This window comes from Hippoglossus hippoglossus, chromosome 17 (genome assembly GCF_009819705.1).
Source record: "Hippoglossus hippoglossus isolate fHipHip1 chromosome 17, fHipHip1.pri, whole genome shotgun sequence".
NCBI classification, from domain to species: domain Eukaryota; kingdom Metazoa; phylum Chordata; class Actinopteri; order Pleuronectiformes; family Pleuronectidae; genus Hippoglossus; species Hippoglossus hippoglossus.
Window position 1 is genome coordinate 20,728,685 of NC_047167.1, and position 23,028 is coordinate 20,751,712.

A 23,028-nucleotide genomic window follows, 5' to 3' on the forward strand; every position below is an offset into this window, starting at 1 on the left:
ATTGATCTCATCGACTGGAGCACGGTACCTTGCTGCTGGGACATCACTTGCTGCTGGTGGCTGTAGGGCTTCTGGTAACCCTGCAGCCGCACGTCCGCTCTGTCCGATGAGGAGCTCGCTGGGCTGACGTCAGCGGCCATGAACAACGGTGTCGGCCGGTTCCTGTTGGCCACAAAATCGCAGGAATCTGAATTACTCAACATTACGTGAGTGAAGCAAGTTAATGAGGCTTCCTCGAGGACGGATACGTGACTGACCGAGCGCAGCTGCATTTTTATAATAGTTCCTTTGCTTTGTACTTTCTGCCATTTGGCCTGAGCTCATCTTCTGTTAAACTGTTTGTGTCACATTGAGTAATACAATAGTGTGTTGTTTTTTTTGGTCTTCATTAACTTCGCCAAAAGATTTACAAACCAAGAGTCATTCAAATTGAAGTCATATATACATTTTACATTAAATACAAATACAAATACACATTGTGCGACAAATCATCTGCGTTCGTTGCTTCGTTTGCACGATTACGCAAAAACTACAGGACCGTTTACCACGGAATTTGGTGGAAGAATGTGTTATAAGTCAGGAAAGATCCCAATAAAGTTTGGAGCGGATCTGGATCATGAGGTGGAGGCAGGAATGTTTTTCTTTCTTACTTTAACATTGTGAGAAGTTTGTTTTTCAACATGTTTGTTGCTTTTTCAGAGAAGAATTCCTGGATCTTGATTTAAAAAAATCAGGCAGATTAAAGGGTCTGATATTCATGAGTGTGAGCAACTTGGTCTGGATCAAGTTGATTGAAATGTGGTTTCATGAGGGGAATGTCAGCCGAGATTCCAGTTTAACCTTTAACCCAAATCTCTGATCAAATCAAACACAGACCAAATATTTCTCAGCAGCATAAAGTAGACAAACATCAGCTGTAATTGTGGCAGCAGCTGTTGTCAAACACAACAGTGTAAATAATTAAAATCGTGTCCAAACAGCACAGTTTATATAAGTAAGTGTTTCCACCTCGGGGGGGGGGGGGGGGTGATGGAGGCGGTCTTTGTGCGGAGCTGTATCCATCGCTACGCTGCAAGAATGTGCTGACTGTGCACAAACACTCTGACTCAACATGGAAACCAGTGAGTCAGTGGAGCCAAGTTCGACGAGAAGAAAGAGAGGCGGTCGAATCTCTCTCCGAGGAGATATGCAGCTGAAACCCCCCCGTGATGGTATTCGAGCCCCCTCCTCCTCCTTCAAAGCGCTCGCTCTCGTTTCATTGGGCCTGAGACCCCTCCTGGATGATCTACTGCAGCCTATTGGTCCCCCGAGGGCCAAATGGCCTTGGTTTCTGCTGGAATGGTTTCAGAGGGCTTCATAAACAAGCCAGGCCTTGTCAGAGATACTGATGGCTGCTGGCTCCGACGCCTTCTATACATGCATCCGACCAGTCATAAAAAAAAGGAAAACGATTGGAGATTTCTTTACATATCTATCATTTGTCATCCCCTGGTCTCTTTATTACCCATTTCCCATGTCAAATGCCATTACGTTTAATTTAACAGTCTTACATGGGAGATACACATTAAAAGCCAAAATTAATCAGGAGGACTTTTCGAAAACCCAAACTGATATAAGTTACAGATGTCTGTGGCTTCCCAAGGTAATAAAACCCAGGCTTTGTGTAGGATTATGTAAACAAATGGGCTTTGATATAGTACGACTGTTGGAATGAATGTGCCGCGATGACGGCGAGCCCCAAGAATTCGCCGCCGCTCTGGATTCCCCTCAGCGGCCCCCTGAACCAGCAGCGCTGACCTTAACTATAAACAACCGGCTGCTCCACGGCTTGCATTCTTGCGACGTTGCAACAACATAGCTGAGATGTCTGAGTCGTGCGGTGCGTGGCCCTGCCGGGTCGATCTGTCGCTCCGTGGCCCCCGTGTGCCCAAATCCTCTCAGACCAGCATGAGCTCAGCAGTGAGGCCTGCACGCCTGGAGCGCCGGCTGTTAGCACGACCTCAGGAAACGGTTTCTCTGATCACGTTTTACCAGTTAAACCCCCGCATCACTCACTTCCCCCCCCCCCCCCCCCCCCCCCCCTCTGACTAACCACAGCCAGCTGCCCTCCTTGCATCAGGAATGAGAGGAATCCTGCGTGGGGAATTTAAGATCGTGTGTTTATATGCACTTTATAGCGTTTTCAACCCTGCTTTTAATCCATGGCTGCTTTTTAATGGCAGCGAACTTGTGCTGGATAACAGGAGGTTTAACCAAAGGTGCCAGGTTGTGCACCCAAAAACTGATCTGGTTCCAGTTTTGGCAGAGGAGCAGCTGCTGACTGTGACATGGATTTGAGTGGATCACGGAGGATCAAGCTGAATGTATGTGGCATCAGTCAGAGATTTACTGGGATCTAACTTAGAGAACGTGGTAAACTCAGAGCTGCAGTTAAGTGTGGACAAGTCAAACCTCTCAGTTAATCCTGGATTTTGGATCCGGTGTCGCTCTGAGCTTCTGCAAAGAAACCTCTGCTTCCTCTAAATTGTATAATAGCGTTTCTGTGAGCGTCATCCCGGTTAGTGGGTCTGTATCTGATGAACGTGTCACTCAAAAAGCTGATCCAGTTCTTCGCCTCGCCGCCGCAGAACACAAACAGTGCCCATCACAAACACTCGCTGACGGACAAGGCTCGGCGCGGGGCCTCCGATTCCCTCCAGTATTAAGCAATTAAAAGAAGTCAACACGCCTCGTCTCGGCCAGAGTAAACAGGCGCCTGCCTATGAGGTCAGAGCTCCGTGTCTACGCTGCGGAGCAAAGATAATTTACTTTCACGTGTTTAACGTCTCGCTAAGTCATTTGGGGGAAAAACAAGTGCTTGTCTGGTATTGGCTTTGGCAGGTCGACGTGTACTGTGGGCACCGGCGGGATCCTATGACATCCCTCAGCCGCTATAAAGAGACAGTGGGCAGATTGTGAGGAGTTTCACGGAGGCTCACGGAGGAGAGAAAGAAAGGCAACTTGAATTATATGAAATGTGTATTAAAAGACTTTTCCTTTTCTTTTCCTCCTAAAAACTTTTATGAAGTTAGTTTAAGGCCTTAACAAGATCCTCTCAAGTCAAGACATCCAGGTGTAATCCTGCTGCAGGTGGTATTTATATACAGCATGTATAAAGTTTTCTTAATGTTAAGTACTTTCAAGGCTATCTACTGTATTTGAGGTTTTATGGAATAACAATATTTTACAGTTTTACTATGGACATGACATCAGCTCTTGGGGAGAGCATCAGAGAGAGAGAGAGAAAAAGCAAATGTCAATAACTCTTCTAAGCAATAAAACATGTTGACATATTGGACAAATTCAGGCTAAACATTTGCAATTTCTTTAACTTGTAGGATTTTAAATTGACATAACTTATTGCTTTTAATGTTTTATCATAATCTAGAAGCATTTTCAAGATTCATACATTTTAAAATCTGATTCAAACCAAACAACAAAATACCATTCGAGGATTCAAGGCTCTTTTTGAGCTCATTATATTTCATTAAATGTACAATATGTAGGTTCACAAAAAAGTTTCAGAACAAGGTTCAGTAACTGGAAAACTTCCCGATCTTTCAGTCACATCTCATCAGTGGATGGAGACGACAAAACGCAGTCGACTGTTCTGTACACTTCCAGAAGATTATACGTCAATGTTTAAATAATTCTTACAAAGCTTACATAAATCTTTATTTTTTACTCTACGTGGACATTGTGCTACATTTCTTTGTCAATGATCCATTTTCTAAGGTCAATAATGAGCCTTCAGGTTCATCCTTTAAACGGTTTGAATTTGTTCTGGGAGAAAAAGAAAACCTCATCTCATCGCCTCTGCCAAGAACCCGAAACCCACTTGGAAGATTACACCAGAAAATATGTGCATTATATGTGAAGACTTTATATCATTTATTCAGCCACAAAAATGTTATCTTGGCCCTTATCAACACTCTTTTATTGGACACGCTGCCTTTGTTGTTACTGTGGAGACTATAAAAGTTAGTTTGCAGGCAGACCTTCAATGACCAATGATTTGGGGCCATATCGTCCACAAACTGCTGCCCTGGAGGCTTTCAGCTGAATCTTTTTAGTCTCACTTCTACTTTTGTACTTGGCAGACAGGATTTGTCTCAGTTTACAGGACACATAAGTTCTATGGCCTCCAACTACCCAATCAGTGCAACCACAAAGCCATAACTCCATCTCTGGTGATAATGTCCCTGGTTTATTCAAGAATGCATAAGCTCACATCTCTCTCCCCCTGTTTCAGGGCATGTGATTTCCAGACAAGAGGAGAAGTGACTGTGAGATCTGCAGAGTCCCAACCAAACGGGCTTTTTATGGTGTCCACGTACTTGAGGTCGAAACACGATTTTGGGGGTTTTGACATCAAGCACACGGGACATAAATGCTTCAACACAGGCCAGCGCATCGACAAATTAGTACATTTAATAAATAGAGGATTAGGAGGCAACAGATTTTGGGTTGAATACCTGAAAATGTACAAACTCGTGCCAAGAGGAGCAGAAACCTGTGGTCGGTGTCATCTATTTTTATCTTTGGTAGAAAATAGCTCTGAATGAAAACTGCCAAATGCAAACAAACTCCCATTCAGCTCCATTGTATTGGGTTGGCAGCAGAAGGTCCAGCGGCAGATAAGTCCGAATCCTGCCAGACACCACTGAGGGTAAGCGGGTTTGCCTCTGGGTACATCATTAAATATCATTAAACTACTCTGCTTTCCAAGAAATAAAAAGCCATATAATCTGAAAAGGCAGGACAGTGAGAGAACACAATATGAGTAGATATTTTTTTATGTATATTTCTCTTCACCAGCTGTATCTCATGATTTTAAAAGTGATTTCTCTTAATGACGACTTTGGAAAACCCTGGAAAAGTCAACGAGTAAATCTCTCTCTCCTGTTAAAGCTACGGCCCGTGAGCACGGACCCCGACAGTTTCCAGGAGCCAATGTGTGTAACTGAGGGAGCTCCAGTGTTTACTGTGAATAGATAAAGAACCGACTGTGTGGATGCAGAAGGCACTCACCCCTCCCTCATGCTTCCTGGGCTTGTTAGAGACGATATCGGGCTGTTGGCGTCGAAGTTCCCCTCCAGGCCTTGGTACCTGGAGCAGGTGTCTGCGGACGGAGGGAGGAACTCTGGATTCCCCCGGGTGTGGGCGCTGCTGCTGTTTGAGTAAACACCTGAGACACAGACACAGACGTTAAAGGATCAGTTCACTGAAAACAAATGTATCGACACATGCAGAGTTCAAAGGGAGATATGGAAAGATCACAGGTTGCAGGTTGTTAGAAACTTACAATTTAACTGCTGCACATTCAAATTTGTCTTAATACACAGTTTGTTCAAAACGCTCAAATACAAATATACTCAAATATGGCTTTATACAAGCTGTGGAAAAAAGTACTGTACTTAAGTACATTTTTAAGGTACTTGTACTGTGGAGGAAGAAGATTGAGTATTTGGATCTTTAGTTATTATCATACTGAAAAATGTCTGTTGGAAACTTTTGGAAAAGTTTTAAAATGAAGATGATATTTAAGTGTATAAATGTAAATTTACTGATATCAACTGCTGAGTGGCTTCTGTATAGTCTGAGGTAAATTAATACAGGGTTGATTTTAGACACAGGCTTTGTTGTTCGTAACCAACAATCCAGCAAGTACACATAACCTTTTACCTTCATTCTCGATTTATTGTGTTTGCCAATTGTTTTTAATTAACTTAAAGAAATGAATTAATCATTTAGTCTTTGTCAGAAGATAAAGAAGTTAAAATGTTAAAAAAAATGGCAAAGGTCATTAAATGATAAAAATTACATGTGAATCATAAAATCTATATAAATAACCTCAAATATAACATATTAACATATATAACATATGAATTGTATTTCTGAGAAACCAATCCTTTCAACATTGAAACAAACAAAAGGTTTTCATCTAAGCTAATGGCTAACCTGCTTAACATGGTCGGAAATAACAGAGGCTATAGCCTTTAGCTTTTTTCAAGTATTTGAGACCATATTAATAAATACAATTTGAAATAAATAACACAGAGAGGGGGTTTAAGAAGCTTCTGGACAAATTCTTTAATTAAAACTAGTCACCACAGACATGTGATGTAAGCGAACAGGTCAAACCTCGTTTACCACAGTTTCTCCCCTTTGAGAAGGAGCGAGCTAAACTTCTCAGAATCACCTTTAACTCCACGGGGAGGGCTTGATACTGAAAGTCGTAGTTTTTAAGTGGTGTATTTATTTGGTTTTAACACATAAACCCTTCAGCCGGGATTTCAACACTTGGCTTTGACTTTGAGTTTAAGGGCAGCTGACGATGAAAGGACGAGTCAGCATACATCCAACACACGTCCTCTCACGTGCGCTCGCAGGTACGTACACGCACACCGTGTCGGGCTCTAACGTTTGGCTGTTTCTGATAAGGACAAATTCCTCTCGGGACCCTTTCAAAATGAAACACTGACACACTTGTTTCACTCTGGATAAACAGAGTGAGTGCGTCGTTTGAGGCTGTTCCCGTCTTCTGGGTAAAACTGTGAGCAGCCTGAAGTAATACACATGGACAGCTCTGTTGGACACTCTCTGCTCCGCTCTGCCAACTGAGCCTCAATGTACCTGACAGCTTCTTGATCCCGGTTCAGCCATTGAAACGGGGGAAAGTAAAAGAGCTTGGCTGGGAAAGCGCTCTGGAGAAGCTGAAGGACAAGCGGGGAGAGGGCCAACCTGCCCGCAGTCAGTGCCCGGTAATTGGACAAGGTAAACACTGGCATGATGAGGTATCATCGAAGGAATGGAAGAGGGGGGAGGTGGGAGGAAAAGGAGCAAGTGAGGCCATGGGAGAGAACGAAAGAGACTTCACGGCCCAGGTGTTCAACCAATTACACCTTTCATTTGCGTCTCTCGTTTCCAGAGAGGCGTCGGAGGAAAGGTTTCCATTGTTTCTGCTACTGTTTCATCGTGTGCGTACCTGTGAAGTCATCTAACCCCGGCAGAGCGGAGCCGTTCCCTTGGTGGGAGGAGCCGTGGAGATGCTGCCGCGCCAGGCAGTCACTCAAAATGTCCGATTCCAGCATCGTGTGAACCTGTCAAAGGGACAGAATACAGATGTTCATGAGAAAGGTGCTCGGTACATTAAGTCTCCAGTTTCATGTCGGTGAACATGTGCGTTTGGTTGCCTGCGTGTAGGGATGAAAATAATTAAGTTAAATCCGCAGCTTAACTGCCTTTCAATTGTTTTGGGCTTTTTTTTCTGTTGGCCAAACATCTATGAGCTTAAATTTTTAAAGCACTCTCTTCTCTTTTGATTACATACAGTAGATCAATTGAAAACACAGGGAGTTTTCCGCAGGCAGCTTTCTACTGTTCATTTTTCAACAACAAAAAAAAAAAAAAAGAGATGATGCTTACACCAGATGCCTGGTTCTTGTTTTGTCTTGCGTTCCAGCTTCTTGAAGTACAAAATCCAAAAATCTTGTTAGGCAATCTTATTCCAAAATGTTCTAACCAAGACAATTTACTTTATTATCCGGCGTTAACAGAGGATCCCTGAGGACTTTCCAAAACAATTTATCGACAGCTCCAGGATTCAGAAGAAGCTTGTGAAGGACACCCAAGAACCACAAAAAGAGTTATGAATAATCAGCCAAAAATGTTTATTCAAACCAGTGTTTATGCCGATACAAACTTCAATAGCTGTGACACATCGGCTCCAAGAAATGTATAACCTTAAGGAGTTTATGAAGTGCATGTTTGATATTTCAAAGTCCTACTGAGCCCCACAGCAGCGCGGGGCGTGTTCGCCATGTCACAACTCACAGGCACACGTGGTTCTGCTTAAACCAAACAAGGCATGGGAGTACACACAAAGCCCCAGTGTCACTCACGGTCCATAGAAAACAAACAAGGGCCAGATAGCGCTGAACAATGGGCTCCCTATTCTGACTTCCAGGGAGTGTGTGTAATACTTTGTTTTGTTGTATTTCATCCTACTGAATCACAAACATGCTTAAAACTTTCTCCTCTTCCTCCTCCTCCTCCTCCTCCTCCTCCTCCTCCTCCTCCTCCTCCTCCTGCTGCCACCACTCTCCATCCAGTGGTTCAGGGAGTCACAGCATCTTACCCATAACCACACTGTCCTCTGAGAAATACCTTCACTACAATATAGGTCACTGTTACCCCCCCTTTTGAAAGACAATATCGTTTTTGAGCTCAAACAAACCGTCTCATTTGCCTCATTGGGGATTTCAAGATACAACGGAGGAGGAAACTTTCCATTTCCATCTCTAAGAGTCTTCATGTATTTCTCAATTTCTTCATTCTTGCTCCATCTCTTCAAAACTTCTTCTTTTCTTTCAATTTTTGTCTCATTGACGACTGTGTAAATCCCGTTTGTTCAGCAAAATCCTCAAACTTAACCTGTAACATCTAACAAACTTCTCCAGCTCTCATATATATTTGTTCTCATTCTCTGAATTGTAAATGAACCGTACTTGTGTTGAGCTTTTCCAGACTTATCAACCACTCAGAACGCTTCACGGTACAAGTCGCATTCACCCGATCACACAGACTTTCATACAGCGCTTCTATGACACACCATTTACCCCCTGGTGGCTGACTGCAGTACAGTTCATAAATCCTTCGTGGACATAAATAAACAGTCAATGTCATGATTGACAGCCAGGACTGACTCTTGATTGGTGAAGCGCATGTTTCGGTGGAACCTCGTTACCGCAGCACCATCCTCCCGACCACTATACTGAGTAGACTCTGGATCCAAATGAGGTCATTGGCACAAGAGGGCAGCGTTTTAATCTGGAATATTTTGGCTTTATCTCTGGATAGTGGGTGGAAGTGGGGACACGTTGTGCATCTTTACTTACAGTTGATGGTATCACTGTCCAATAAAAGCTTTAAAACGCCCCTAAGATGCTTGAAATTAAAATAGTTTGATTAAAAATAAATGTTTCTAGTACATTTTCTACAATATTTTATTTATGGTCACTTCTTCTAAACCTGACGGCTGCTCGCTGCTGTTCTACCACATCTAATCTAATATAAATCCAGGTTTAGAGACAAGTCCAGGTTTTATATGTGTGTCTAATGCTGCTGTTCACAGGAATAATCACATTCTATGCTAATATAAATGTAAAAACACAACCGCTGTCGTACCTTGACCTCCCTCTCCTGAGGCCCTTTGTTGGAGTGAGCCTTGACGTGTTTCCGTAGCGAGCTGGGGTCGGTGTAGCGTTTGGTGCAGCCTGGGATCTGACAGGCGTACGGCTTCTGTGGATGAACGAAGTCACAACAAGGAGAGGTGAGAGACGACGGACACAAGGGGAAATGGAAACACAATGAAAGTAAGTAGCTTCATCCTCCGTGAAGTTTGTAACAAGTATTCAAAGCAGCTGCGCTCCAGGTAGCAGTGAGGTGCAACCAGCACAGACCACGACTGACCGGCCACGTCTGCTTCTGTACTCAAGTCAGTGATTACATTCCTCATTTAAGCCTTAATACTGACGGACTGAGACCGAAACCTGACTTTCACTGAAACATTTTCTGCAACAAGCTCAATTTTAACCCCTGGAGAGCGAGTTTGACAAGATGAATAATGCCACAAGGCAACTAAATAAACCCCAGAAATACCAAACACATAAATCTTCTTTTTTTTAAAGAGAGGTTTTAGGATTAAGGTTTATTAAGTGGTACAAGCTGAATCATCTCCCGCTAAACTAAAACTAAGCAAACATTACAAAACATGTGCTTCATAACATCTTCTTTATTATTACAACAATCATTTATACAATTGCCAGACTTTGCAAATCAGGTGACACAACTTTCACCATGAAGAAAGTTGATACGGTCACATTTGATGAGGTCAAACATAAAATATAAGTGTGACTACAAATAATAAAACAAGTTTGGGTGATTTACATTCAGATGCATTACAGGTGTTACACTGTAAACGCAGTAATCCTGTGTTTTACAAGACAGACACATGGAGGAGAAATACTGCAAATGAGGCTATTTGGTGAGACAAACGCAGCAACAGAGACAAGATGGACGTTTAACGCAACGTGATCCTCGAGCTAGAACCAAGTATATTTACCTTTCGTCTGCGGGCTTCAAGAGAGGGAAGGAGAGAGAGGAGGAATGGTTCAGTGTTCAGCAGTAAATCAGAGCATTCATGAGGAAAACATTCAGGGGCCGCATCGTATTTGATGTGCACATTTATCTCTACCTGGAAACGCATGTGGGCAGTCGGATGTATCCCGTGCACAAAAGAAAAAGGCATTATTTTAAACCCATTAATCTTAAAATGCAGTGAGAGAAAAACCTGCTTTCTGTTACTGCTGCTTGTATTTCACAATTTTATCAAAGCTGTGAGTTTAGATGAGTTAACGAGGCCATTTCCATGAATCTAATTCCTCACAGATTTCCCCCCCCCCCCATTTCATTACTGAGCCTTCACCCAGGTGGAGTGAATTAGGTTTTCGTGAAAACACATGCGCAGTATTTACCCGAGATCTCGGAAGGTTTTAACGTACCGAGATCCGAGCATCTCAAATAAAAAATAATGGTATAAGAGCAATGCAGCAGGTTTTATATGGATAATGTTTTGCAGAACGTTGCAGGACTAATGATCAGGAAACAACTAATCGTCGTTAAACCGCTGGCTCCACAATTCAAAGACAAGATTCCAAGACTTTCAAAAACAACGTGAATCGGGACCTATAGGCCAGAATGAAATGTATGTAGGTAGATTTAAAAAGTTGTTCAACACGAGAGATTATCTCAGATAGCACACAGATCCACTTCAGGCCCTGATGCTGCACCTCTGGACGAACACTGTGGACGTGAGCCTCAAGTGGCCCAGTTGTAAACAAGCAAATGTGGCCCAATGGCACAAAACTAATTCTGGCCACCTCTGGCCACCTCTGGCACCTCTGGCTGACATGTGGTATTGCTGTGGTTTACTTGTGGCCCAGATCTGGCAAACAGGAGCAGAGCGGCCAAGTGCCACCACTCCACGCGGTGTGTGTGTGTGTGTGTGTGTGTGTTTGCCAAACCTGGGACAAAAACAATTTTGTGCCCAAGAAATACATAAAAAGAAATCCCTGTGAAAGAAAGTGAATTTGAGGAACATTTGAGAACCTCACAATGTTCAGCCATGTTAGTAAGATGGAAAAATACCAAGAAATGACTGAACAGTTGCAGGATTAATATAGAGATAGTGTCAATACTAAAGTAAAGTTATTTTCCTTTCCTGCTTAGTTGCATTGTTTTCTACTGTGTCTCCCAGTGGGGGGACGTATAACAAAGTACATTTACTTACTCAGCAAATACCTGTACTCTCTGTTACATTGTTTTTGTATTTTTAAAAGTAATCAATAACGAGAATTGCAAATGATTCATTAATCCAACACCTGAAGTGGATTCAAGACGCAGCCATTAACTAACATGATGATGTGTTTTCAGTTGCATCATCTGCATTAACATGACAGATTCTGTATTATTCTTGTGTTAAACAAAATGTACAGTAAAGTTAATAATGTAGTAAACCCTTAAATTAGGGAATAGGCTGCACATGGCAAGTACTTTTACTTACTTTTAATACTAATACGTATATTTAAAAGCAACTACTTACTTACTTTTACTACAAGTTGATGTGGGGCTTCCTCCACCACCGGTGTCTCCACTTTCTAATTTAAACATTTCACATTTCAGCCACATTGTTCCTCCGACATAGATCTTGCAACACATCCAGTTTTTCCTCAACAGTGCCCAACTTTACATGCTGGCGATGAAAATTGGGAAATATCTTGTTCTTTCGAAACTATTTCTGAACAATATTCCCTGGGAGACCAACTCATTGCTCCCGGAGTCTAAACAGATTAACTCTCAACGAAGTGCTGAGCCTGAGTCCGTCTTATCTTCGGCAAAATTTAGAGCATTGCCAAAGAAAAGTGGGTTTTTCCAGTTTTGTAAGATTAGGACATGAATATAAAAAGGTCCATGTGAGTCAGAATCAGGCAAAAATGAAAATACATAAAGCCACAAGTCTGAATTAAAGCCTTTCTTTATCTAAGCAGTGATGTTTCGATCTTGTGCACACACCACATCCCACAGAAACTGGTGCAACATGAGTGTTAATGGATTCTAAATTCTAAAAACACATTTTCCTGTCAGGTGAGCTTCAAACCTTTTATAGACACACGTCTGCGTGAGGTTGACAAATCTCTGTTATTCACACCATCAGCAACACAACACCACCATCGACACCAGTCCTCCCCTGACTGGTTGTTAGAATATATTCAGGATTTATTTACATTCAGACGTTCCTCCATCATGGCGCCAAACGTGTCTGATTCTCGGTCTGTGACGCAACTGCGTGGCTGCTATTAGCCGGCGTGAAACCACAAGAAGGAGACTGCAGCCTTCCCCGTCTTGTTGTAATAACACCGCAGTGCAACGTACAGCTCCAGCTCATCCGTGTAATGAGAGATCAGATTTTTTGGATTACTGCTAAATCCTCATCGCTTGTCAGCAGGAGTAAAAATAACTGTGGTTTATAGAATAAATTCACAGCAGTGATGCAGTTTCACAATCCTAAAGAATGTTGGGGCCGTATATCAGGCAGTGAATCGCAGGGGAAGAGGGGAGCGGCGTCACTTTGAATAAAGAGGATTCCATGCACGTTAAGAGTTCTGCACATGCCTCTTATTACCTGACAAATACTTTATATCACGGAGAAATATTTCACATGACCATAAAGTGTAGTTTTACGTGTTTAACACCTACAGGAGAGCGAGGTTTTTTATGTTGTACATCTATTTTCAGACACGGTGTATTTAACATTTCTCCATGTGTCTGTCAGAGTGATCGTTCTTTCAGTGAATATTCCTTTTACTTCTATTCAGACATAAATTTAACGATCTTCTTTGATCAATGACTACAAAGGATTCATTTACTAAAGCATTAGCACGTGAGCACAGTTAAAATGTTTTACTAGGACACGATGGAGCTGATTTAACTACGTGTGCAGGTTCAAAACAATCCATCAGATTGTTTTTTAAGATAATCATGTGTTTAATTAACTCACAAAGTACCAGTAACTACAGCAGATAGATAAATATAGTGGAGAAAAATAACTATCTCATTTCTCAGGTAGAAGTGACTTGAACTTCAACACAACACTTGAATAAAAGCACGTTCCACAGATGGTTGTGGGTGATTCCTTCACAGCCACAACCCTGGTTGGATATGTGAACCTGGTGCACAAGAGGGAGCAGTGGTGAGCTGAAGAAGTTTGGGTTTGGAGGAAAACGCCTTCTGTTCTCTCTCAGGCTGCAGCAGGGGCTGGATTTCATAACTTCATCTGCTGTTGAAGCCTGAATTTACAACCATCGGTGAGAGAAGAGAGAAGCTCGCCCCTGTTTCTCTGAACCCCCGATGAATCTTCCTCCTCGGTTTCATCTGAGGACGTTTGTTAGATGTTGGATTACGCTGCTCATTTTATTTGTGCTGCTGACAACATTCAATTCAAAGTTTTAAATGTTGCGTTGAAATGTTATAAGATCAAACATCGAGTTCTTTTGCATTTCACTTTTACATGCAGCCACAAGACGGACATGTCAAATGTAACAATCATTTTAGTGGAGTTTCACTGTGTCCTAAGATGCTCTGCTCAGTAATAAAACTGTCCCATGATAACAGGCTGTGTGTGAAGTGTCTCTACAGCCGGTGCAGTGTGGACGGTGTCCTGCTGTACTGACCGTATCCAGGTGTGTCCGCTGGTGTTTGGCCCGATCACTGGAGTTGCTGAAGGCCTTGAGGCAGCCGGGATGCTGGCAGATGTACGGTTTCTCTCCCGTGTGGCTCCTCAGGTGGATTTTCAGGTTCTCCAGACGGGAGAACGCCTTAGCACAGCCTTCAAACTGAAGAAGAAAAGATAAAAAAAAGACGAGGCGGTATAAAATCGTATTTCTACAAGCAACAGGATTTGTTCCATCTGCAGGAGTTTGGGTTGGAAGCGTTCTCTCTCTCCACTCGCTGACAAATCCATCATCATCACAGCTTCCAAGGTAAAAGTGCACCTGTTTTTTAAGGGGAAATAGAGCAATGGCACTTCGATTGGTTTATTGCATGTTCCACCGCAAAGGAAAACCCATGTGATTCATGCGCCTGCTGCAGAAACTTCTTTGTCCACCGTTAAATAAGCAGAACTCAATTTGTAAACAGGCTTTAGACGATGCTTTGTTTTGTTTGGCTACGACCTTCTTATATTGAATAGATCCAAGTTTCATCTTCCCTCTGAAGACCACTAGGAATTAACTTGAGACGAGGAAACTTGTCACAATTTGCAGTCATTTTAGGTTACTGAATTATAAACTCAACACACACACACACACACAGTTGGACCCAGAGGCTGAACGCACTGAAGGCCATAAACGCTTTTTAACTTAACAGAAACCCTGCCTGTCACGTTCAATCTCAGACATTTCAAATTAACTACGTTTTCAAATCTGACGTTCAGGTCAGAGTTTGAAAGGGAATGTTTTCCGAGGCTTGTTTTAAATCCCTTGCAGCACTAACGGGGAACCAGAGAATATTCAGACGATCACAGGAACGATTTTTGTATTTCATTTTCAATTTCACTCTCTGGTAAGTTCCAACTTAGTTATGGGATGTGATCTTTTATTTATTTTTATCCGTGTCTTCTACGAATAAAAATAGAAATTAACATTAAATGAAGCAAATTGTTGGGTTAATGCCAATTGGAATGAAACGATTACTTTAGTGGTCTTTGAATTTGACCCTGGTCTTTACTTGAAACCAAAATAACTAAGTCTGTTTCATCCATTACTGAACTAATCTGGAAGCAAACATGAATCAGGTCAGTCACCTCATTTATTTTCATAAAAACATTACTGCATCAGAGTGTTTATAATTAATCCACATCTTTAAAATCTCCTCCACACAACAAATAAAACGTTAAAAGCAAAACCAGACGAGCGACTGACATGTTTAAACTTTCGGCTTTAGGTCAACTGTGAGGACAAATTTGACTCAAACACATCAGTTGGACTTATTTGACAAAAAGACAATCCAGTCATGCAATCTACCACAAGGCTTCAGCTGTTCAAAAGCTATTTTAAAAGGAAAAACTCGAAATGAGGAAATACCCTCGCGTTTTTGCAGATGGTTCCTAAACAGAAACAGATTCGTAAAAAATCTTTGACGGAGCAGAAAACGGAGCGCAGCTCTATTTCAGCTCCGGTTACAGTTTATGTGCTTTGTTCCCTCGGCATTAAAAAAGAATGATGTTTCCTTTTCTTTTATAAATGATGAGAAAATGAAGACTTATCCTAATAAACACAAGGAAACTTTACATTCATCTTCCCTCTGTCTGACATTTAAAGATCAGGTCTATGGTTGATCCTGGAATTTGAGGTTTAGTTTGTTATTTCTCAACATCTGTGAGATCATTTGTCTTTGCCATGATGGTAGTTACTTTATATGTTTTTCTTTCATACTACACGTAAAGCTGCTTCTATATTGTCAATATATTGAGAAATCCCATGGAAAGACCAAAATAATCAACGTGTTGTGGTCCATGTTTCTTCTGTGGTTCCCAGTGCTCCCCGCTGAAGTTATACATCTTTAAACAATAGAATCTTTAATACATGTATTGTTTTATTTGTTTTAAGATTGAATTACTTTCTTTAGGACTTTGTGGTTTCAAGTAAATGTTACTCAGTAAACGGTGCATTTGTCTTGGACTACTTTCTGTGGATGAATACAGAGTTGGTGCTTTTGTGACGATACTTGGAGGCAGGATGGAGCCTTTCAAATTAAAAGTCTAAATATGTTGTTTGTACCTGCCCTGACGTATGGAGGCCTTTTCTGATCCTGGGGGTAAATTAACGTCAGTTGTTTTATTGACCTCCTCCCTGTACGGACTTCTTCTTCTTCCTCCTTCGCCAGTGGACAAGCGTCATACTCCCTGCAGCCACTAGAGGGCCCTGTCAGGTTCTGACTCAAGCGACGGATGCTGTGATGTGTTTTCCTGAGAACGGCCTCGACAGTGTGTGTGGTATTAATCCTAAATAAACTGCAGTGGCCGTGTTCAGTCAGTCTCACTTATGTGTATTTAATAGTTTCACAGTGGAGCTCTGTGGCTCGAGTTTTGGCTGCACAACAACAACAACACTTGTTACTCGGATAATTGTTGGTTTTGGTCTTTTTCGACAGTGAGAAAAATACTGAATTTCACCGGGCTTATCCTTTAAATGAATCTATAAGAATGTCAATCCAGCCCCATAAATTATAAGTAATGACTCTAGCAGGGCTGGACTGGTGTTTACAGGCTGGATCACACCTGTCTCATGTGAGACTGGACATTACGAGCTGGTAAATGCGGCCGAATTCATTAACAGACACTGACCACATTCATGTGAGATATTCATTTTCCATTGCAGCACCAGGAATGACTTAATTTACATGTTTTGGCCTCAGTGCTTTATGAAAATGACATGATGTTATTCACGCAGCTCAACCGTGACTAACGACTATTTACTTTGTGTTGGTGTGGATTTAATCCTATTAATCCATTAGCAGGACACATATTTACAAGCTGGCTGCAGATTATGTCATTTTTTAATGAACAAATCCTCTTAAAGAGGAAGCGTGTTCCTGCATGAGTGAAAACTTGTGTATTAATTATTAATCATAGCTCCAGGTCGACAGCGGCGGAGTCAGAGTCACTCGCTCTCAGCGACAGCGATTTGGCACCGAACCGAACGGCATCATGGGACAGACGTATTCAAGCCGCAGTGCATTTAATGAGCCATGAGAAGTTTGAGGCTGAGCTGCAGTTGGGACAGTTATTGCAGGAACATCTCAGTGAGACCTGATGTTGTCTGGATTATCTTTGTGCACAGGACGATCAGCTGATGCTTTGAGTCTGAGCGCTGCACACACACACACCTTCCATTCATTCACCGCTGCCACACTTCTTCCTCCGCCGCCGCCGCCATGCATGAGTAAGGGAAACCTGTCGTGAGCGGAGGAAACCGTTTGATCGTCTCACCGGCTGCTCGGTCTGAGGGAAGTCGAGAAAGTTGGAAAGGTGAGATGTGTTTTGACTGAATTAATGAAAATGGTGCTGAGCCCGGCGGTTTGATTCCTTCATGCTTTGGATGAATTTGGTTTAATGCGACTGAAAACCTCTTCCTCCATTTCTGCTGAGTCGGCTTTGAATTTAAGAGGAATCGCTACTTTCTTGCATTTTGCATCTGTGGGCAGATCAGATCTTCCTAAAACGTCCAACAGTGCATGCCCTTCAGACCTTTCTTAATTTCTAAAACATCTGCAAACACCTGAATTACACGACCACCACTAGGGGTCAATATAAATTACGGTTCACTGACATTTCATGATGAGACTAATTTCGACACAGGAACTTTTATTCCCACAGACGTTTTCAAGGAACTAAAAGATTCCTGCAGACATATAAAAAACTGAAACCGAACACCAAGTGTGTTCCTCTCCAGTCCAACGGGTGGCGATAATGTAGACGACTATACAACAGGTGTTTCCTAAAAATCTGTCTGTTTGCAGAGGAAGGCAAAAACTTTACGGATGTTTTAATGGACAACTGACACGATAAGAGAGAACGAGAAAGACGGTCGAGCATCAATTCACTCACCATGCATTTATTGGGTTTTTCTCCAGAATGAACCCTCATGTGGATGAGGAGCTTGTAGCGAGCGTTGAAGGGTTTGTGGCGCCGCACACAGCTGGCCCAGAAACACGCAAACTCCTCCCCTTTACGCTGGTCGATGTGAACCTTCTCGATGTGCCTCACCAGCTCCTCCTGGCTGCTGTGAGCGGTGCTGCAGTCGATCCAGTGACACAGCTGCTCCTGTTGGTCCACCGGAGGGTTCCCTCCCACGGGTGCGTTAAGCTTCGGGGAGTGCAGCGGTGTCTGGGCGCTGTCCTGACCGCCATCGTGGCAGTCGATGGGCTGGCCAACATGAAACAGCTCCCCCTGCTGGTTGTTCATTTGAAACGGTTCCCTCTTACACGGCAAGAAATCGTCTGCAGGCTCCTGTTTGATGGAGAGATACTCGTCTTGTACTTTTCGTTGTTGCTGAGACGTTTTGTTGTTGGCATCAGAAAGAGGCGAGGAAGAGGCGAAAAACAATGATGAGGAGGAGGAGGTGGAGGAAACGGAGGACGAGGGGGAGCAGAACGTGGGAGACGAGCCACAGCCGGTGAGCATGTAGGACAGAGGGAGGGAGGGTTGAGGGTAACAAACGAACCTCTGGGTGTTTTTAGGGTCTGTGTGTGCTGTGATGGCAAAGTCCTCCACAGACTTTTCTATGTGGGATCCATTCGTCTTGCAGCTGAGCAAGGAGCTGAGGTCCCGTCCCAGGGAGGACAGGGACAGGGACGTCCTGGGCAGACAGCAGAGACCACCCGAATGCATCGACGACTGACAGAAGCCACCCGAAGACAGCGGCGCCTGCAGATCCTCGGCATCTTCGAACACGCTCCCAAAACCAGGGAGAGTCAGCTGGACGTCTGGAGGCCCGAGGTCGGGGGGCCACATCCTGGCCCCCGCGCTCTGACTCCCACCAAGAGATCCCCTCAGTAAAATCGTTGCTATTTATTGACTCGGGGCGACTTTAGGAATCCATTAGAGTCAAACCCGTCCACAGCATCTTTCACTGCTTAACTGTAATCGAATCAGATGAATCTCCAGCTGCGGGCGCCGTGTGTAATCTGCAGTCATTTGTTCCAAAGTGCTGCGTGGTCAGTCATCATCTCTCGTGCTCTGTGGGAGACACAAACCAAAACCCAATGAGTCACCTTCAAAGACAACACGCACAAAGACAAAACACTCACATCAACTCTGTGACGTAGGTCGAGTGTTGGGAGGTTCCCCCATCAGTCACTGTTCTTGAAATGATGTTGTTTCTATTAAGTCGTTATTATCATAGGCTACTTCATCATTATTACTAATTGTTGCCAACTTGCTGCTGTTATTGCTAAATTTATCAACTCTTTAAAAAAGCCCTTAACGACAAATCTAACAACTTTCTGCAGAAGATCATTGCTCTGTGTAACAAAACAAGAAAGATATTCAGCCACTGACTTTTATTGCTTCGTGAACATTTTGCTTCTAAATAAAACTGATATTACAGCAACAACAGTCTCTGTTTCAAACTTTATGCACTGTTTTGACACCAGAAATAGAAAAACATCTAAATAAAGAAAAGCTCTATTGGGAATTGGGCCTTTTTAAATATTGTATAAGGGAGGACAGAGAACAAGAAGTGAAGAAAAGGCCAGTTGACACAACAGTGAGTGTAAATATGATGCAATGACACAATGAATATGCTTATTGGCTTTTTGCAACAGTTTTCAGTTTGTACGTTCACCATAAAAGTACTAGGTTTGAATGTAGCCTTGTTTTTAGTGTAAAATCTTTGTGTGTAAAGTGACTTAGACGGATCAATTCTTGAAATGTACTCGAATTGAAGTGAAATAGTGAAAACGCACTAAGCAATGGACACTTTTTAAGGATCATAAGAACTTGGAGTCCTTCAGACCAAGCCGACGCTGACTCAGGTGACGTATTTCACACAGATTCCTCCTGAGGCCCAAAAGATCAACACAACAATTCTCACAGATTCACTGTTGCTCCTCTGGTTTGTACGATTGATTAATTCTCCCAGTAATTGACCGAATTCCTTCCCACGCTGCTGTGAGCTGCTTTCAGCTGAACTGACTCCGGATTTATTGTGTTGTTGCAGAGCTATGACTCAGCTGTTGTGACAACTCGCCATGCTGTGAAACAGAAACCCCCCCCCCCCCCCCAAAATAATGTCCCTACTCCCTCATTTCCACCCCTCGGCAACACTGCGCTCAATCGTCAACAACGAACAGAGCGAGGGACGTTTCTTTGGATGAAGTAACGCCCAAACAAACAGCGCCTCCGACCCCCGTGTCAGCAGGCTTCAATCAAACGTCTCGGACTGCGACGCTGCAGCAAAGTGTATATTTGGTTTCCTCTGAGCTGCTGTGACAGCCGGGGCTGATTCATGGCGGCCGGCATGGAGGCCACCCCTGCAGCAAACAGCCGGGCGCTGTGCGGCGGCCCGTCGCCTGAAACCTGCTCCAGATGCTTGTTAGCAGGGGACGAGTAATGGACCACATCTCTCTGCGAGCAAGTGATGCAGGACAGGGAGGCTGGAAAAATGGCGGGTCCAACAGAAGTCCGCCCCCACCGCCCCTGTCACACATACAGAAGCTCCACTGTGCTCGAGTCCTTGAGTGTTTATTGGAGGAGGCTTGATGCTCTCTGCCGTCCGCCAGATATTGATGATCTCATTTACAGCAGCATCTCTGCCACGTGTAATTAGTCATCGGAAAGATTCAATGGGATTTTTGTGAGCGCAGATATTTTACGAGTCAGAAAACAACATGGCTGCGAGGATGAGTAAGTTCTCTTCCGTAGTTATATTAGCTGACGAAGGACTCACTAAGTGTAGGTTCAGGCCCATAGTTTCCTGGTATAGTCTGGTTTTAGTTTTATGATCCTTCCAGTAAGTCGCTGGAGTTCACCCCCCCCCCCCCCCCCAGCAGAGTCATGGGAACTGTGGTTGAATCTTAATTAGAGAGGCTGCGATGTGTCTGCGTGTCAACGGGTTGAGCAGGATTAATGGTACATGTGGTTTGGTGTGTTTTAAATGTGATGATTGCAAACCAAGTACCTGTTGGCTTTGAGAGTTTAAACCAATATTAGAGTTTTGAGGGCAAACTGTGGGATTTCAGATGCAAACAAAACATCGGATTCAATCTGAGAGTAACTCTGATGAACCATCTCGTGTGTTTCCTCTAAACACCGTCACACTCTGCATGTAAACAACATCAATCCGGCGAAGCGAAGTCCAGCAGCAAATATAGCACACACGAAAAAAAAACCTGGGGATTTGTTTTTAGCAGTGTCTGTTCACAAACCGCTTTGGTGATTTTCCAAAAAGAAGAGTCAGACAGTTAAAACTAAGAAAAGTGTCCCACAAAGCCTCAACCGAGCCAGCGAACTTTTTTAAAAGAGCAGGATCATCTCATGTGGTGTCTTTTAAAGACTCACTTGCTGAGGTTAGCTAAACACAGCTGTGGCGTCTCAGGACAAGCAAATGTGTAGTTGTCTCAACAATAAGCACTTTGGTTCTTGAATTGCAAACGTTTTGGTTGAACTGAAACATGGGAAACAGATTGACCGGCGGAACGTGAACAGGCAGTTTCCCCTCGTCCTATTCTTCCCAAATAATCCTCGCTGTTATAGAGGCGTCAGGGAGGATTTAGAGTAAACGCTGAATTTGCGTGAATGCAGGAAAATGTTAGATTCTGTCATTATCTATTTACTGTATTTAACTTACATTGTACAGAGGAATTTTGAAAATATAGAGACTCATTGTTTTGTGTTGTGGACGAGTGAAGCAGAAGTTTGGTTCATCAGGTGCAAGTGAACGCAACTTGTCTGAGAAAATGAGCTTTTTTATCACGAGTACGAGAAAATGTTACGTTTTTAAGGGGTGCAGCAACAAATCGATATCGAATATTGACAATGAATCAACTGTGATTGTAAAACCTGTGTAAAATATGTCCCTGTAAATATTGAAGCTAGATCTTTTGTGCGCTTGAGACATATTCTGCTCATGTTCCGGTTCATAATTTTAAAATGTGTGGATTCTGGCTTTAAGAGTCATGAATCAATGTACATACAGTACATGTAGTATGTGTGTATACATGTAGTATGTGTGTATACATGTGTGTATAACGCTGCGATGGATTTACATCCTTTCAGCGTTTTCATTTGATTTACATTCTTTTCTGTGTTTTTATCGTTGGACGTTTGCTGGAGAGACGATAAAAAGATTGGGCAACCTGCACTTTAATACGTGTTTTGACTTTCTCGTAGTTTTCACAGTGTCTACTGAGGACAGAGAGAAAGAAAGACTGGAATAAATCTTCAGCAACATCTGTGCGAAGCGTGGCCATCATCTCATCGGACCTGTGTCGTTACAACAGAGATGAAGCTACGGCAAAGAATTATCACCCGGCAGCGGCTCCCCTGAGCGTGACCGTACTGAGCTCACTCTAAATGTGTTTCAGCTCATTATTTGGGGTTTTACAGCCCATAAGTTTTGTTTCACTCGCAACTGCTGAGGACAGCTGTTTCAGGGAATTGACCGGGATGAGCCCGCTGTCCGCGAGGCGACCGGCCCAGCACAGAACGTACGCAAACAGCCAGTGAGCACTGTGGAGCATTTAGTGGCTAAAGAGCCAGATGTTCTCCTCTGGAGCTGGTGGAGACCAAAACAGAGGTAGAAATGAGAGTCGGTGTTTATTCATCAGGTGGACACAAACAAAACTCAGAATGAAAGCTAACGTTGCTTCACATCTGCTGATGGGCGAAGGTTTGAAAACACTTTAGCCACATTTGCGTCAATTAAGAAAAGACTTAAGCGACGTATAGCATGTAAACAGTTTAGTTTTTGCCATTTGCAGGAAGAGGCATCGCAGATTAGCTTAAATGCAAAGGTGGCATGGTTCATGTTGTGTATATGGTAGAATACAGACCAGTTGTCAACTAATCATTATCAAAATAAGATAACTGACCCCTATGCAATTGTCATAACTCCTGAAACTGCTTTTCATTATTTATTTAGACATAAATAATGTGATATTTTCTTACGTTTAAGAGGAAAAACATGTGTCATATATCTTAGTTCCTGGATTTAAAAAAAAAATACACAGGGACAGTATTTGTAGAAACACCCACAGGTGCAGTAGATTTCACGTGAGGACAATATGTTTGCGAGAGAATAGATGCTTTGGCTGCGCACAAAAGAAAACACGTGAATTACGTAACAAGTTTCACAACTGTCGCCTGTG

The 23,028-nt window shown here is 42.9% G+C and overlaps 1 protein-coding gene across 2 annotated transcripts in view; it reads right to left on the reverse strand.

Moving 5' to 3' along the window:
• LOC117778812 (zinc finger protein GLIS1) overlaps positions 1-23,028 on the reverse strand; it is a 38,185-nt gene that overhangs the window by 2,302 nt on the left and 12,855 nt on the right. The window contains exons 2-7 of one of the 2 annotated variants that reach the window (XM_034614633.1): positions 17,768-18,898; positions 13,833-13,994; positions 9,229-9,342; positions 7,028-7,142; positions 5,071-5,227; positions 29-165 (exon numbers count right to left, since the gene is read on the reverse strand). In XM_034614633.1, the coding sequence (XP_034470524.1) occupies positions 29-165; positions 5,071-5,227; positions 7,028-7,142; positions 9,229-9,342; positions 13,833-13,994; positions 17,768-18,673 (1,591 nt within the window). In that variant the 5' untranslated portion in view covers positions 18,674-18,898. The remainder of the gene's footprint in view (positions 1-28; positions 166-5,070; positions 5,228-7,027; positions 7,143-9,228; positions 9,343-13,832; positions 13,995-17,767; positions 18,899-23,028) is intronic. The other variant, XM_034614634.1, reaches the window with a different exon arrangement.